This window comes from Lissotriton vulgaris, chromosome 1_1, assembly GCF_964263255.1.
Source record: "Lissotriton vulgaris chromosome 1_1, aLisVul1.2, whole genome shotgun sequence".
Taxonomy (NCBI): domain Eukaryota; kingdom Metazoa; phylum Chordata; class Amphibia; order Caudata; family Salamandridae; genus Lissotriton; species Lissotriton vulgaris.
Genome location: NC_141685.1, coordinates 15,489,681 through 15,507,774, shown reverse-complemented (window position 1 = coordinate 15,507,774; position 18,094 = coordinate 15,489,681). Strand labels below are relative to the sequence as shown.

Genomic DNA, 18,094 nt, shown 5'->3' with positions numbered 1-18,094 from the left:
CTGGTGCAATGTTTTGACAAAAGAAACCATTAGAAATGTCTAATGTCGTTTTGTATTTTTTCCTAACTATGTTATTCATTAGGGCTGCACTATGCGAGTTTTGTACTGCAAAAGTTTTGCAACATGTATTAAGATGTCTGTAGTCCAAAACTAGACGATATGAATTGTCTGGCTTGGAGACAGGAAACAAAGGATTGTTCATTTGAGAGGTGCATGTTTCAATCACCCCCTGGTATTCAAGTTGATCTAAGATCTCCCTGACCTTGCTTTATGGGATACTGCCGTTGGGCAGTTGGTTCACTTTTTAGCTGGATTTTGTGAGGCGGTGAATCCTCATCCCATCCTACATGATTTTTATACAATGCAGGTGCCTGGGCTACTGCCCATTTCCTGGCATATGTATATTTTTTGTGAATCGGTATGTGATTCGAGAAGGCAGGCATAATCACTTCTTCGCCACGAGGGCACTCCCTGACAAACTCCGGGGGCCAATCTTTTTCAGCTAACAGAATATCATAGCCTTTTGAGAGCTTATCCCAAAATAGACCCTTAATTTTCCTAGTCTTATCACCCTCCATACGCAATGTTATTTCGTATATTTTATGGGGCTCGCTAAGTCTGGCGTCGGCAGTTTCAACCTGAATGTATTCATTCGTGTCCACTGTCTCCAGATGACTCATCAAGTTCTTGCGCGCTATACTGATCTCTGCTGCACTGTCCAACATTGTCAATGCCCACTCCCCGTTTTTCAACTGTGTCCTCAGTATTCTCGGCATGGTTGATTACTCTAATACTGGCTACCTTCTTTTTCTGAAATTGAGATTTCTTATTTTGAGCAGATTCCTTGTCTTTGGACTTGGTGTGCTCTCCTGGGTCTGACCGTCCTCTTCTTTCCGAATTCTGTGGAGAAGATCGAGAGGGACGTGTATCAATACTTTGATATCTATCAAGTTTTTTTATATTATCCCTATTTCTAAGGTTATATCTTTTCTCAGAGGGCTCCCGTTGGGGAGACTGGCGTTCTCGAGTCGGAGTTCTTTCCCTCCGTCGAGGAGACCTTCCTCTGGTCTGGAAAACTTTTTCCTTGGGAGTGGATTGTTTATTTCCATCCCAGCTCTTTTTAGGAGTGTTTAAATTATTTTTAATAAATAATTTTTCAGGATTTTCGAGCAGTTGGGGCTTAACTGGTTTTCCACCCAAGCTGTCTCTACCTAATTCTTCATAGCATTTTTCTATGATTTTTGCAAGCTCAACAGGATCTTTTATATCTGTTTCCTTCAACTTCTGGCGGATCGCCACAGATGCTGCTTCTCCCTTTACGTTGGCTAATAATATAGCCGTGACCTGCTTGAAGTCTTTCAGTAATTTCATACCTAGATTTAAAGCGGGCTCTGGACCGAATTCATTTTGAATCTGTTTTAGCACGTCTGGTATTACCGCCATAGACGGAACACCGTGTGTTTTTGTGTAAATGGAAGCAAAGACTGTACCCCAAGTGTCGCAGTCCTCCACGTGTGGTGCGATTCCCATAGGAAGGCAGATGGTCAAGATTCTGTGTTTCTCAATAGGGGTAGTATCAGGAAATACTGCCTCTATTTGAGTGATTTTCTGGGCTAACCAGAAAGGAATTTGTTCCCGTTTTACGGGTGTTTTACCAAGACATGACTGTATGTTCTGTGGTGTAATTTTATTTGTGTTCCCCTGATGAGGGGTCAGCTGTGGTGAATTAACAGCTGGCTGGACTGTTGCAGTCCGTATTACATATTGGACTAATTGCCTATGTATTTTTATTAATGTGTTTAGCTGTGCTAACAGCTCTTCCTTAGACATTTTTGCAATGTCAGGATGTGGTGTGTAGCTGGCTAGAACCGGCCACGTGGCTCCTGGTCTACCTAGTGGACCGAGCCTGGTAATGTGATCATTGTGTTTTAGGGCGCCATTAAACCAGAGCAGGTGCTCTTGAAATTTAAGTGGAATTTCAACCTCCTCGAAAGGGGCGTACTCATCCGGAGGTTCCTCTATTTTGTAATAGTGGAACTCTTGTGTTATAGCGTTTACCGCTGGAAAGTTTATCCATGAATAGAATACCTCTGTCTGCCGATACTCGTGAGCCTCTATCACGAAAATTACTGTACCACCTTGAGGTGGCAGTCCGTTATCTATAAGTTTTAAAGTTATAGATCTTCTTAACTGGACCGGGATGATAATAGCATCCGGGTCTGTGTATTCGGGACCTTGCTGAGTCGCATCTAGTGCGGCCCCAGAGGTGCCGTTGTTTTCTACTGACATTGTATGAATGCAGTTTTTGCAGAGTAGGTCTCCAAGGAGACAAAGATTAGGTGCACAATATTTTGGAACACTGTATCCTTCAACGTTGAATAAACCAGAGCTTTACATAGGAATCTCTTCCTACTAAGGTCGGGCGGATTTTAACCTTTCACCCACTCCAGACGTCTATTGGAGTATTTACGGGAGAAAGGGGTGTGAAATATGCACGACTGAGTTACTCTACAAGTCTTACGTTAGTTTATCGCCTTACCAAACGTTGGGCTCCATGTAGTGTAGTTCCTAGTTTCCCACTAGGCCCTGCGCATTGGAATAACATAAACAGTAGTATCGACGTGGAACTGCGGATATTCCAGGCCTCCACTGACTATGCTAAACTTAATTGGGTTGTGTTACCAACTAGCTCAGAGGTCACTGGAAACTTTCTTCTCTGCATAGGAAGTGATCAGCTTCCTTGGCACAGACAAGAAGGGATTCAGTTTTCCAACAACCGTGCAACATGACAACTTTGCTCCTCAGATCAAGAGTCGATCTCTAGGGTCGTGTGAAACAATAGACATAGATTTCACTCAGTCAGTCTAGTGCAGTTTACTTTCACAATATGTAGAGAATAGAGAGACGGGCGTTTATCAATAAAGGTTAACATTTATTGAACAGTCTTTCTTCTCGTACAAGAGAAATGTATTGCCACAATTGCAATAACTGTTATTATAAAAAGTACGTACAGTAAGATAAGAATAGCGAAATAGAACTGTAAAAGCATTGATATGGTTTCTTAGCCATACAATGGTTTAAAAGTAATAAAACATATATACAGTCATATATACATTAGGCTAACATACTCAACTGGTGCTTCTAACTAAGCCTACCCCAGTGTGCCTGACCTAAGCCTAACACGTGAGAAGGGGAGTAAGTAAGTAGCTTAAGTTAAGTTGGTTTTGCCAAGGTTTGTTTCAAGAATTCTCGTCTAAGGGTTTAGTCAACACCATACCTCTGAATAGAATGATGGAGGATTGGTATCTCCTTCAGGGGTCTCTCTCGATATCCCAGTCACCTGCGAGGGTAAACCGGAAGCGCCGGGACTGGATTTCTCTGCACGAGAAAGGCAGCGGCTTCTCTCAGCGCGTCGAGGAAGGAGGGGGGACAGCGTCCGCGGGCAGCTGGGCTGGATGTCTTCGCAGAGGACGGCTGCACGGCTCCTCAAGCGTACTGAACCACAGTTCGCGCTGTAGCGGCGATAATGGTAATCAGTAGCTTCACCACCACAGGATAGCAGGCTGCAGCGACAGAGTGCTAGTTGTTACCAACACGGGGTCATGCAGGCAGCTGGCATCAGCAACAGGTTCGCTCATTGCTTAAGGCAACGTTGGTAATATTTATACCTGACAGGTGCCGGGTTTGACGCAAGTTTGCTGGACATAAGACGTCAATTAAAGATGTCACTAGGAAGTGACAGTTATCAGTTGCTCATTAGAGTTCCATTACTAATCAAAACATAGCAAGCGGGGATTTCCAGGTTTGCTAAGTTTTTATCTTGTTGAAGAACTCGGAGTGTTATCTAGGAATATCAGATAGTGACTGCTGCTCTGTCATTGCACTAATTGGTCGCAAAGGAAGTAGCAGAGAGTCATGCTGGAATGTGGCTCTGTTCGTGTGAGGCCAGAGATGACTTTACAGAAAATCGCACTTGAACGGTTATGCCAATATAGGGAATAAAGGGCTTTATAGCCGAATAGGGGCATAAGGTCACAGTATCGATCAGGAACCTAGATAAGCACATAACAGGTGTGTGTGCTGACGAAGTTGGCGATGGAGCCGCTGAATAGTGGATGTGGTGCGGGGGGTCTGTAGATCAGAGTTCCTCTGAAGGTGGTGTTGGGATCGGTGTGGATCTGGAATTGCAGGTGTTCGGCGGTGTTGAGGGTGTCGTCAGAGTTGGTAGAGACCTTGAGGGTGGACTTGTGGACGATGGCGATTCCTCCTCCAACTCCATTGGTGCGGTCTTTGCGGGTGATATTGTAGCCGTCCGATACGGCTATGGCGATGTCGGGTGCCAAGGAGTTGTTCAACCAGGTCTCTGTCAGGAAGGCGACGTCAGGGGAGGGTGTGTCGAGCAGGTCCCAGAGTTAGACGGCGTGTTTGCGTGCAGAGCGGGTGTTCAGGAGTATGCAACGGGGGTTATTGGGTCCTGTCCTGGTGGGCGGATTGCCAGCTCTGGTGCTGGTGAAGCTGCTGTTCCGGCAGGGGAAAAGTCCTTGGGTGCGCTTGGGGTGGCCTGGAAGCAGATGTGTTCTAGTCCGGTGTTGAGTCCGTGTAGGGTGCTGACATCGTAGCGGGGTCGGGCGTTGTGGCAGTCGCAGGGGCCAGGAGTTCTGGCGCTGGGCGCGGTCCAGGCGCGGACAGGCACAGACAGACTTGCCTTAGGCGTGGGGCCACGCAGCGGCCGCCTTATATGGGGAGGTGGGAGGGAGGAGCAGCTGGGAAGCAGGAGCGGGGCGGCGAATAGGTGAGTGGGGGGGGCCGCAGGGAAGCAGCGGCGGGAGGCTACGGGGGTACAGAAGGCAAGAGGGGGAAACAGGCTGCAGAATGGGGCAAAAAACAAGTACAGGAGAACAGAGGCAACACAATTAATACAGAGGCCACACAAATAAACCAGGCAGCAAAAATTTAAAGAACAGGCAGCAAGTCACAAAAAACAGGAGCAGGCAAACACAGGCAGCGATAGGGGGAGCAGCGAACTCACGGAAGCGGCAGCAGCAGGCACAGAGTCGCAGACACACAGGCAGTGCTGTGCAGTGTGGGGGGCAGCCTAATCTGCAAGCAGGGTCAAGCAGTTGTATGGACTTCACCCCACCTTCATGTGAGCTTTATGGGTAAAGTACAGCCCTGGCATGTGTCCCTGCAGGATATAGCCAGTGCAACATATGCGCTGTCATTCTCCATCCTTTTCATGAGAGTTGGTTAGGCCGAGCCCTTATGGTTTTATTTTGGGAAGTGGCAGATCTTCACTTTCTTTCTGAATTACAGGTGGTTGTTGATGGATTCTTGTAAATGACGATCAGTTGTGGTGCCAGTGTAGACCAGAGTATTTTCTTCTGTGCATATCTTTTAAGCTTGTGAGGCGTAGGATTCTTTGTCACAGATGGCCTCTATGCTTTAAGCAGAGAATCATCAAAGGTCAATCCCTAAGGATGTAAAGCGAATGAAGAGATTTTCTGGCCAGTGAAATGTGGTCACATAGGTGTGGCGGTAGCAGTTGTATAGCCACTTTGTTTTGAATTCTTTGTAACATTCTTGGTAGGGAGAGTGAAGATCCATAGTAGAGTCAGTTCACAAAATCAGGACGTGAAAGGATGATAGGTGGTCATCTGGACCTTCTGAGGGAACCCTAGCTGAGGGTAGATTAGTCTTATGGTTCACATAGGATCAAAAGTGCTTCTCATCATTTGGTTTACTCGAAGAGCCTGCGAAATCCACATTCTTTCATGAGTTACTCTAACTTCCTGAGGTCGAGTACAGTAGAGGATGGTAGTTCTCCCAGTGTCTGAATGTGAGGATCTCTGTTTTGGATGACTTGAGATTACCTTCATTAGTCAACATCCATTGCTCAGTGTCTTGAACATAGTCATGTAGACTTGAGCTATACAGACTGCTCACACTCTCCAGTTTCAGAGGGATTGGTGTGTCATCTGCCTGGCTGCAGCACACCTGGTTGTAATGTTTGAGGTCTAGTCATGGGCTTAGGTAGGCCTTGAGCAAAATGGAGTACTGATTGATCTTTGAGGTATGCCTTCTGCTTTGATGATGACATGATGCTGACATGAATAAAGAAAGCCAGGTAATGCTCACACTGTCAGTGAGGTAAGAGATTGTGGTGAAGGGTGCCTAAAATGGAAAATAAGCCCAGTAGAGGAAGTGTGGTTGTCAGACCATCCACCTTGAAGATCAGGGCAGATTCAATGTCTGGCCAAGTGTGGAACCCAGTTTATCGGTCTGATGGTGATATGTTTACTTCAAGGACATTGCAGATCAGTTGTCTAAAAAAATAGCCATATGAGATTTTACATATATGCTGGTTGGTATATGAAAGGATGCTGTCCACACGAGGGAAACTTGAATTATTTTAATGAGCATTTATATATGTGATGTAAGTGAATCAGCAGCTGCCTTGTCAATTCACACACACCTTCCAATGAATTAGAACCCGCTTACATCACTATGCAAGTCCTACGTCTAAGGACCCAACAGTATGTATGATATCTTGAGAACACTGACTGCCTCTGGAAGCTTGTGTTATTTATTGACCATGTATATGTACATTTAGTTTCTGCATCCAAAACCCACAACTTTAGACGTAATCTCTTGTAAAACTTGTGTTTGAGCGTCCTTAAGCTCCTTACACTGTGATGCAGCATTTACAGGCAATCCAGAAATTGGAGTCTGATTTCCCTTCTCACGTCTCAAAAGATTACCATTTTGCATTGAATAAGCTCATAAATATTGGGTATGTTTGCTCATTTATATTCAGTAACAAACTCCCATTTTCACTCTGCAGGTCACTGAAGCATGGATAAAAAAAAGAAAAGTATAATTTAAGAAAATGCAACAAAAATCGCCACACTGAAGAGGTTTATGTTGAAGATCTGAAAATGTCTCAGACCCCCAATAAGTAAACAGTACCAAGAAGCCGTGGAGGAAACGGGAGTGAAGAACCCTACTTAAAGTGAAATTGATGTCGCTATTTCTGTACATTCAGTATACATTGCTGAACAACGAAATAAAAGTGTAACAAACATTCCAACAAGTGGGTTATTAGGACTATACAGCTTCAGAAATAAAAATGAGTACATCGCTATCCAGACAGCACGCCTGAAAATAACCTCTTTTGTAAATTTAGTCTACATAAGGAGAGCCTTGGAAAAAACATATCCATGCACAGAACATGAGAATTGTTGTCAGAGATTCCTATCACCTCAATGTGAGTGAACACATTTTAGTCGGAAGATTGATCTGCTGAAGTGGTAAAGAACACACCTGGCGCAAAAGAAAGTCATTGTGAAAGGTTCTTTTCATTTTTTTCACAAACATTGGAGTTTATCAAAGTTTGTTTCAACCATGCTCAGTTATGAAAAGTGACACCACCATGATCAGGCGTTTGCCACAGCTGTAAAGACCCCACATTGGGCATTGAGATGAAAGCTGAACCAATATTCTGCAACTCATTTATGTGTAAAATAATCTTTCTGCCATTGCACATGTGTAGCCTACAATAAATCAAGACAATAACTTTAAAAGTGTTTTATAAACTGCTAAATAAATGTTAGAAAAGCTTCAGTCACAAAGTGAACCTAAATCTTCCAGACAGACTTCACATAGACATAACATGGAGCCCATAACTCCATGAGAGACATTTTGAAAGGTTCAATGGAATATCTTAAATTGCTTAAAGGGGTCTCAACACTACAAGTCCAGGCTCAATGCACGTGTTAAGAATAACAGTGAAGCCCCTTGGAGAGGTTAGTGCTGAAAATGATCTGAACACGTCTGGATTTTGAAATCAGGTAAATTCTTAATCTGCTGTGTACTCAAGAAAAAACAGCTGGAGACAATAACTCAAGAAATAAATCTTTTAATTGCCCAAAATATGAGGACAGCATTAGTTATTGATTCCATCTCACCAAGATAATGTACACGAGGAAAAACCTTAAAACAACTCTAAATGTCAGAAACTTTCGACAGAAATCTTATCTCACTAACAAGAATAAAACCCTTTAATCTGAATGTCAAAAAAGCTTAATTTCTAAAATATTTTCTTAACTTACAAGAACAAAAATAGGGTGGTAGGGACCTTTTCGGTGCTCAAATTACCAGAAAAGCTTTGGTCATGAATTCTCTCACTCAGCATGAGAGAACAAATGAGGGGCAAAAAGCTTTCCAGTGCTCTGAATGCAAGAAACATTTCAGGCATAATTACAGTCTCACTGAAAACGGGACAATCCATACTGGGACAAAACCCTATTGGTGCTCTGAATGCCAGAAAAGGTTCAAAGCCAGTGTCATATACCATGAGATGATCCACTCTGGGGAAAAACCGTATCTATGCTCTGAATGCCCAAAAAGCTTCACAAAGAAAAGGTATCTTGCATACCATGAGAGAACTCACACTGGGAAGAAACCCTATGAGTGCTCTGAATGCCACAAAAGCTTCAGCCACAAAACCAGTTTTATTCGCCATGAGAGAATCCACACTGGGGAAAAACCTTATAAGTGCTCTGAATGCCAGAAAAGCTTCAGTACGAAAGAGAGTCTCATTTACCATGAGAGAATCCACACTGGGGAAAAACCTTATAAGTGCTCTGAATGCCAGAAAAGCTTCAGTCAGAAAACCAATCTCATACACCATGAGAGAATCCACACTGGTGAAAAACCTTATCTGTGCTCTGAATGCCCAAAAAGCTTCAGTAAAAAAGTATATCTCACTGAACATGAGAGAATCCACACTGGGATGAAACCCTATTGGTGCTCTGAATGCCAGAAAAGCTTTAGTCATAAAGCCAGTCTCATGCACCATCAGAGAATCCATACTGGGGAAAAACCGTATAAGTGCACCGAGTGCCCGAAAAGTTTCATGAAAAAACTCAAACTGACTTACCATGAGAGACTTCATACTGGGAAGAAACCTTATAAGTGTTCTGAATGCCAGAAAAGCTTCAGGCTTAAATTCTGTCTCACTGAACATGAGAGAACCCACACTGGGGAAAAACCATACCAGTGCTCTGAATGCCAAAGGAGCTTCAGTGCTAAAAGTAGTCTTGCTCGACACGAGAGAACTCACACTAGGGAAAAACCTTATCTGTGCTCTGAATGCCCAAAAAGCTTTAGTAAGAAAATTTATCTCACATACCATGAGATGACTCACACTGGGAAGACACCCTATTGGTGCTCTGAATGCCACAAAAGCTTCAGTCAGAAAACTAGTCTCATACACCATGAAAGAATCCACACTGGGGAAAAACCTTTTAATTGCTCTGAATGCCAGAAAAGCTTCAGTCAGAAAGGCAGTCTCACTCGACATGAGAGACAACACAGTGCGCAGAAACCTTATCAGTGCCTTGAATGCCAGAAAAGCTTCAGACTTAAAGCCAATCTCACTCGACATGAGAGAACTCACACTGGGGAGAAACCATACCAGTGCTCTGAATGCCAGAGAAGCTTCAGTGTTAAAGATAGCCTTACACGACATGAGAGAACGCACACTGAGGAAAAACCTTATAAGTGTTCTGAATGCCAGAAAACCTTCAGTCAGAAAGGCAATCTCACTCAACATAAGAGAAAACACACTGGGCAGAAACCTTCTGACTACTTTGAATGCCTAAAAAGCTTCAGTTGCCAATCCATTCTAACTATGAATGACAGAAGTCACACTGGGCATAAACCTTGCCACTGTTTTGATTGCCAAAAAAGCTTCAGTCATAGAAATAATCTGACTGTAAATGAAAAAACCTACAAGAGAAAAGTACCTTATCGGTGTTCTGAACATTGGAAATGCTTCAGTGAAAAGGCTACTCTCTCGTCGAAAGAGCATACATATACTGAGCAAAAACCTCATCAGTGCTCGGAGTGCCTAGAAAGCTTTAGTGGTAAATTCTATTTACCCACGATAAACCCCACTCTGGTCTCAAACCGTATTAGTGCTCTGACTCTCATTAATGTTCCAGTCATGTACCCCATCTCAGAGAATGCAAAATCCCACATTAAAGAAAAACCTTATCAGTGTGAATGTCCGAAAAACACAATGAATACTACAGAATAGTATTACAAATTGTGAAGGGCTCATTCCCAGCGCATTACAAAATACAAACAATAAATAGCTTCACTTTTCCTGTTATGTTGTCCAGCTTTGTAATTTGGACACAAGCAAGGTTAGGTAACCCCATTCGTTAATTTCCAAAACCCAGAACTTACTTAGATTAACAGTAAGCCTATAAACATATCCAACAACGTAAAAATATCCAAAGATACAGAAGGTTTTGCAGTATCACTAGCAGAGACTAAACTCTAGCTCTACACTTGCAGAGGCATGTCACAAAATGCATAGAATGAACAACTACCCTTCAATTTAAGGAGAAAAAGAAAAAACAACACAGTAATAGCAACCTGCAAGAAAACTGGACCAAAAGACAAACAGCTATTAATGAGCACAAGAATATAGTGGAAGGTACATCAAACTCTTGGAGCAATTTAGTAGCTACTCCGAGTGAAAGTGAAAGCCATTGCTCAGAGTAATAAAGTCGGCCCAATTTTGTTTTGTGTTGCAGCCTCATAGTGCGGACACAAGGAATTTATTGAAACTCAGCAAGTTTATTGACAAAAAAAAACCAACGCATTCCCACAATAAACATTCAGAGAGCAGTGACGCTTGAAGTAATCAATCCTATGCTGACAAATAGACAACTGAGTGGCTTTTCAGTGAACTGTTACATCTTGAACTAATAATGCTCAAGATAGTGCTGTGAACATAAAATGGCTACTGTGCTCATAGAAAAAACAAGTAAATCAGATGTTTTTTATGTTCACAAAACTAAACTTCTCTAAGTGCTAACCTGCTGACAACAGATAGTTTCATCTTGGTGTTCTTGACTAGTGGCCAACTAGTGGGTCTGACGGTATTCCACACACTGTGGCATATTTACGAAAATTGTTTGTTAAATGCTATTAGATTGATACTATTTTGGGTTCATTTGTTGAAGCACTAATCATTGTCCTAGCTAAACTGGATAAAGACCTTAAACGTGCAAGTCATTTCAGACCTTATTAATTAATTATCCAGTATTGACAACATTCTTACCAAATAAGGCCCAGTGGAGCAAATAGGGGTGCAAATCCGCTAATCACAAAGAAACACAGTTTACGAACACCAGTGTTATGTGCAACATTCTAAACCCATTTTACAAGTTGGAATTGTTTTTCTGACTCTCAAATTGGGTTTTGCGATCCATTCTGAGTCAAACTGATACATATCATAGTTTATGACTGCCATTTTTAGTTGCAAGCCATTTATTAGTTGCACAAACCTCAGTGGAGGTGATCACTGGTTCACAAAGTTGTCCCCTTGGGCCCAAGTACATTCCCACACAGAAAAGTTATCGTTATGTGCGAAATCAGAAAAGAGTTGCAAAATGTTGGTTTGCAAATTACAACCTCTGTTTGTGAACTGTCTCTTAGCACATTGTGTCCATACACTTTTAAAAGTGATCTGAGCCGGTTTTTCCTCATGATCAATTCTGTATTTGGAGAATAGATTATCATCCAGTAACACCTGTACTTCCCAAACGTTTTTATACCACAAACATTGGCCACCCACTCAGCTTTAATGGATTGTTTGTAAACGTCATGAACTTGACCACGCCCTTCAGTATTGGACTGTGGCCAAGATAATGATCCGCCCATAAAAGTGACAGATAGTGAACTGCACTGGAGTCTGAAGCTGGGGTGCTGGTTTGTGGCATCCATTCACTAAAATTACAAGGTTTCTGAAAATCTAGGGGTTGAAACCAATGATTTTAGGAAATATGAGATACCCCTTTGGCAGCAGTGTATGGGGTATGACCTCATATCTATTTTTGTATTAAAATAAGTGATGCAGTTTGGACTCCCTATATATGTGTATATTTTATAGTTTTGTCTAGTGTGAACACGGCCCAAGTGTGAACACTTTATATGAGCACCAGCTTACATTACAGAAGATCAGATTAGTATTGTTATAAACACTGTAGTAAATACTTAAGTAATTTGCCCAGAATCAAAGGACGTTGATGCAATGCCAGGACACAACCCTATTTCCCCCGATCCAAAATTGGCAGCTCTGGTTGTTGGGCCACATGTATATCAATCAATTTTTGTGTGAAAGTCATACACAAGTGGCATGGTTGTCTATCATGTATAGTGATCACAAAAACTGCAGCAACAATACTGGAAGGTTTACACAGAGTTTTGCTTGGGAATTATTGTAAAGGTTTGTCTAAAAACTTTACTTAGGGACATTGTTCTGCCCTTTTGCACTAGTGCACATCCTGGGCTAATCATTTTAAATATGACTTACATATAGACCAGAACTTTCGCAACACCCCTAGAATCGGTTCAGACTCCACATTCGAGCCACAGTTTTAGGAACACTGCACTAGACCCACAAGTTAGGTTTAAGTTTACACTGGTTCCTCTTCATCATCTAGAAGTATTTTGCCACTGAGTGTAAAAAATTATAATTATGCATTTTTTAAGCCAATTTTTTCAGCTTGACACAGCTTTTCCAACTATTGGTAATGTGCTGTATTGCACCTACAGCAAGACGAATGGATGTTTCACTGAGGCTAAATTTCTAAAGCGTTACTAAGTGATGTTTATTGACCCCTCTTGTATCCTTACTAGCCGCTTAACTCTTCCGTTGTTGCATCCATAAATCTTATGTTAATTAAGGTATAATCATTGGGGTTATTAAATGAGACACTGATGGTTTTTTATTGCTTATTATTAATATTATCGCTGTAATTCCGAATGTCTTGGAACTCCCTGTTTTGTATGCCAGAGTTTCAGTATGAACTTCACACTTAATAAAAACGAAATTGTTTTATCAGAATTTGCATTTTACTACAGACATGTTAAAGGGCATCAATTTAATATGGCAACAGTCTCAACTGAAATATTTAACCATTATCCTCACAATACAACTAAATACACAATGAATCCCAGTTGTATTGCCAAATATACAAAATATTGGTAGGAGGTCTTCCCTGTTTCTACACTGGTGTAGTACAGTTCAACAGGTAAATTGTTATTGTACCACAACTACTAAACTTATTATCAATGTTACAATTGCAATTTCCAATCTCCTTTTATGAAAAAAAGGTTGGCCTTTTATCTCTAAATGTATTCGGAGCTCTAAATTTCAAAGGATTGGTCATAAAATATGAAAGGCCTTATTTAGAGTTTAGCTAGCCCGATAAATTTGGTTTCCACTGGTATAACAAGTGCCATAGAGTATAATGGACTGGTAATACAGTGGACAGGCTCTCAGCCACGTCTGTGATGAGTATCCTGTTCACCAAACTCAAGATAGGGCCCTATACATTGAATGGTGCTATTCTCATGTGTCCTGGTTAGGCCTTGAGGAAAACACTTCCATTTTACATAGTCAAGAGGTTTTTTAAAAAAAATTGCCTCCACTTTCACACAATGACTTTTGACACACATTATGTACATGGCAAAGAGAATTAGTTTCTATGAAATTATACTTGCTTACAAACCAATTTCACCAGAACCCAATCATTGTGCCTTGGACAGGGCAAGGATGCTTTATTTTAAAAAATGAACCAGCATTTCCCTCATGGCCCAGAGGAGCACGTTGCAGTCATTGTGATATTAGTACTTGCTGACCTTACTTCTCAGCTCAGCTGTTTGCAGTTCCCGCACTGAGGGATGTCCACTTCATGACCGCAACACGGGGCTGCATTCTTTCCCTTTAGGTAATGGGTTTAGATCATCTAATATTCTTGGCAGGACACATGAATGCACCCTAGACACTTAGGTTAGGGAAGGCACAGTAGGAGTAAGCCAATATATATATATATATATATATATATATATATATATATATATATATATATATATATATATATATATATTACCTACTGGCGATCGCCAGTAGGTAGTTATAGTTAGGATTATTTTCAATAGGGAAATCTCAACATTCTATTGGCATTAACTTTGGCGCCGGTTGAGGAATCTGCCTGAAAATTTCCTCAAATTTGCCTCGCGGCGCTCCGGTCCTTGCCTGAAAAGTTGGGGGGGATTTGTCAAGCGGGGGCCGAGAAAAAAGGGAAGTCCCAAAACGTGTTTTCCCCATGTTAATTTCCATAGGGCGGTCAACCTCACTTTTAGCCCGACGGCTGAATGGACTTGCACGAAACTTGGCAAAATTGTAGGGACTGGTAGACCGATGTGCCTTTGCTATGTCTCAAGATATGTGCTCCACTGGATTTTGAGTAATTTAGGTTAAAAAAAATACATATAACTATAAGCGCGCCCCGGTACGCGCACCGTGGCGCGAACCAGCGCGCTACGCGAGTTCACGCACGGAAAGCTGATTGGCTCTCGGGTGTCTGTAAACATTCCAAACAGTCCGGAGCGGCCGCCATCTTGTGTCTCTGTAGGATCGAGACACAAGAGGTGGCAAAACCAAAGAGGGAAATGACCAAAAGGGGGCAGGATAGACCCCCCCTGACCCCCTAGGTTTGATGTGGGGGCCATAAAAGGGCCCAGCGGGGCAAAAAAAATTTGGTTTTTTTTTCGATTTGCGCGGGGGGAGCGCCCGGTACGCGAACCGGGGAGCGTACCGGGGAGCGAACCATGGGGAAAAAAGAATGACAGAGTTTTAAAAAAATGTAGCTTTTTTTATAAATTGGAGGAAGTTCTAAAAAGAAAGTTTTTTTTTCATTTTTGTTTTGTTTTTTGGAACATTTTATACTTTTTTGGCTTTTATGATCAGTTTTATAATTTATTTTGTATTTTTTATGGGGACAAACAAAAAACAGGGAATTGTAAACAGCTCAACTGGAGCAAAAAAAAAACAGGAAAAAAGTAAGGCTTCTTTCGGCACCGGTGGTTGTCTCCAGCACGGTTTATGAGTTTGATGCTCTGTTCCCCATAAGAAATGGTAGTCCCACAAAATATACAAGTAATCTTGTATTCTCCAAACTGGCGTTGGATGCATGGGACCATCTCTCTAGTTTCAGGATCCGATGGAGTGGGTTGTTTAGAGGTGCTCGGAGAAGATTGGGGAGGGTTTCTGGTCAGTTCTCTGACCTCTGCTGCAGAATAGTTATTGGGGTGCTTTCGTTGCATGTGGCGTAGCATTGTGTGATTCCCAAATGAATATTATTTTGCAGGGTTCCCCCTGGAAAGGTCAGCGCCACAGATGAGACGTCACCTTTGCAGCATTAACTTTTTTGAAACCCCTTGGGATTTTAAAAAACTCCCATATAAAGTGCTCCTTAGGTTTATATGGGGGATTGTCTTCATGCAGGAACTGCCTTCTCTCCTCCTCTTCTTCTTCACCACCACTGTGATGTTGTGGTGGTCCTTGTGGTGGTGGTGGTGGTGGTGCAGATGCTCTAGCTGCTGCTGCTACTGTAGCCATTTCTCTATCAATAGAAGCAGGTCTTCCTCACTCAAAGAATAAAGTGAGAATGAGGAAAAAAGGTGGGGGCTTTCATCATTTGGAAAACAAAACTGTTCTGAACCAATGAAAAGTGTTATTTTCAGGTCACATGAGCCGGGCTTTCATCATTTGGAAACCAAAACTGTTCTGAACCAATGAAAAGTGTTATTTTCAGGTCACATGACCCGACGCACTTACGCTACGCGCCCCGGTGCGCGCCCGGCGGCACTTATGTAGCGCGTTCGTATGCGCGTGGGTGCTTCCGGGTGCGCTTACGCAGTGCGTATCACACGGATGCAGCTACGCGATACGTCGCGATGATGTTTTCGTTCGCAGCAATAGCGCTAACGGGACGCTCACTGGTACGCGCCCTGGGGCGCACCGCAAGACTGCGCTTACCGGTGCGCTCACCGGGATTGCGCACCGGGAGCGCTCCAGGGCAAAAAAAAAAAATGAAGAATATACATATGAAAAATAGTATTACATAAATATACAATATAGGATTCATTAAAAAAATATTATATTTCATAGTTGTTGAAATTTGCTATTAAAAAACCTATGAAATTCACTGAAAAAACCATAGGTTTCACATCAGTTATAGTTAGGAATTAGTATTTAAAAAACCTATGAAATTCACTGAAAAAACCATAGGTTTCACACCAGTTATAGTTAGGAATTAGCATTTAAAAAACCTTTGAAATTCACTAATAAAAACACAGGTTTCACACCAGTTATAGTTAGGAATTAGCATTTTAAAAACCTATTAAATTCACTGAAAAAACCATAGGTTTCACACCATTTATAGTTAGCTGGAAATTTTACTGACATAAAACCATTGAAATTCCCACGTTATAGTTAGTTGGACTCACTATAACTTGCGCGCCTGCAATGCACTGCTGATGACGTCACATATTACATCACTCATGACATGGTCAGTGACATCACTCATGACATCACTGATGACACCATCCAGTGAATGTGTGTCTTTCTGAAAAATAAATATGTTTTATATATGTATATGTAAAGGTCGATGGAAGAATAAATGTTTAAATAAGTGTCTTAATGGATGTTTTTTTTTTAAAATTGATTGGTTAACTGGCTTATTAAGTGTATCTTAGTGAATACATATATTAGCGAGTATTGTTTAAATATTTAAATGTTTGTATCAGTGTTTCCCTTTGTGTATAAATGGCTGCATGGGTTGGTGAGTGGCTACATGTGTGTGTATATGGGTTATTAGATGTTTTTTTTAGTATCAGTATGAGTGTCTGTATGGTTTGGTGGGGGTGTTACTTAGCACATAGATGTATCAGTGACTGACTCACTGTTTGTATGTGTTTTGAAGACAGCATATGTGCAGGACTGTATGGGTGGATGAGTGTGTATATGTGTGTGTTAGTGAGTGAATGACTGTCTCACTAGTGTCTTTATCAGTAACTACATATGTTTTAATCTAGTATATGTGAGTATTGATGTATATAAGTGAGTATATGTGAGAATGAGAGATTGAAAGAGTTCTTGTTTAAATAAGTATGTGTTTCTATAAGTGATTGTTTGAGAGAGTAAGTATGTGTAAGTTTCCTTAGAAGTAAGGTGGTAGTGTGTGTATAGCTGTATATGCAAATAAATGGATGTTCAATAGTTTATTTGCATGTGTGATTATGTGTGTGAGTAACTTTTGGATGACTGTCGGTGTGTAACAGGATGTATAGGTGTTTCCCTACATATGATGAGTGAATATATGTATGAGTGACTATATAGAACTGTTGGTGAATGAGTGGATGTGTATATAGATGGTGGTATTACTGAATTGGTTGTTGTAACTGGTATGGGTATCTCTTTTTTTTTTTGAAAATGTTATTTTCTATTTTTGAATATGTGTTTCAAGGGTTACATTACACTGAAAGGAGGTCTGTCACAAGGATGGTGTCATCAGTGATGTCATGAGTGATGTCACTGACCATGTCATGAGTGATGTAATATGTGACGTCATCAGCAGTGCATTGCAGGCGCGCATGTTATAGTGAGTCCAACTAACTATAACGTGGGAATTTCAATGGTTTTATGTCAGTAAAATTTCCAGCGAACTATAAATAGGTTTTTTTAAATGCTAATTCCTAACTATAACTGGTGTGAAACCTATGGTTTTTTCAGTGAATTTCATAGGTTTTTTAAATACTAATTCATAACTATAACTGATGTGAAACCTATGTTTTTTCAGTGAATATATATATATATATATATATATATATATATATATATATATATATATATATATATTACCTACTGGCGATAGCCAGTAGGTATATATAGTTAGGATTTTTTTCCTATGGGATTTTTGAAAATTCTATGTCGAATAACTTTGGCGTTTGAGGACAGAATTGGCTGAAATTTTCAGGAAAATGGAACATTTTGTTTCTGAGCAGTCCCTGAAAATTTGGGGGGGTTTCGTCAAGGGGGGGCCGAGAAAAAAGGGGGGTCCCAAAACATGTTTTTCCCATGCAATTTTCCATAGGGCGGTTGGCCTCACTTTTAGCCTGAACGGCTGAATGGATTTACACCAAACTTGGCAAAATTGTAGGGACTGGTAGC

At 41.3% G+C, this 18,094-nt stretch overlaps 1 protein-coding gene across 1 annotated transcript in view; it reads left to right on the top strand.

Moving 5' to 3' along the window:
• The window catches only part of LOC147736971 (uncharacterized), a 73,103-nt gene extending 60,185 nt beyond the window's left edge, over nt 1-12,918 (top strand). The window contains exon 3 of the mRNA XM_086954053.1: nt 6,842-12,918. Within this exon, the coding sequence (XP_086810179.1) occupies nt 8,171-10,099 (1,929 nt within the window). The 5' untranslated portion in view covers nt 6,842-8,170 and the 3' untranslated portion in view covers nt 10,100-12,918. The remainder of the gene's footprint in view (nt 1-6,841) is intronic.
• Nucleotides 12,919-18,094: the final 5,176 nt, after the last annotated feature.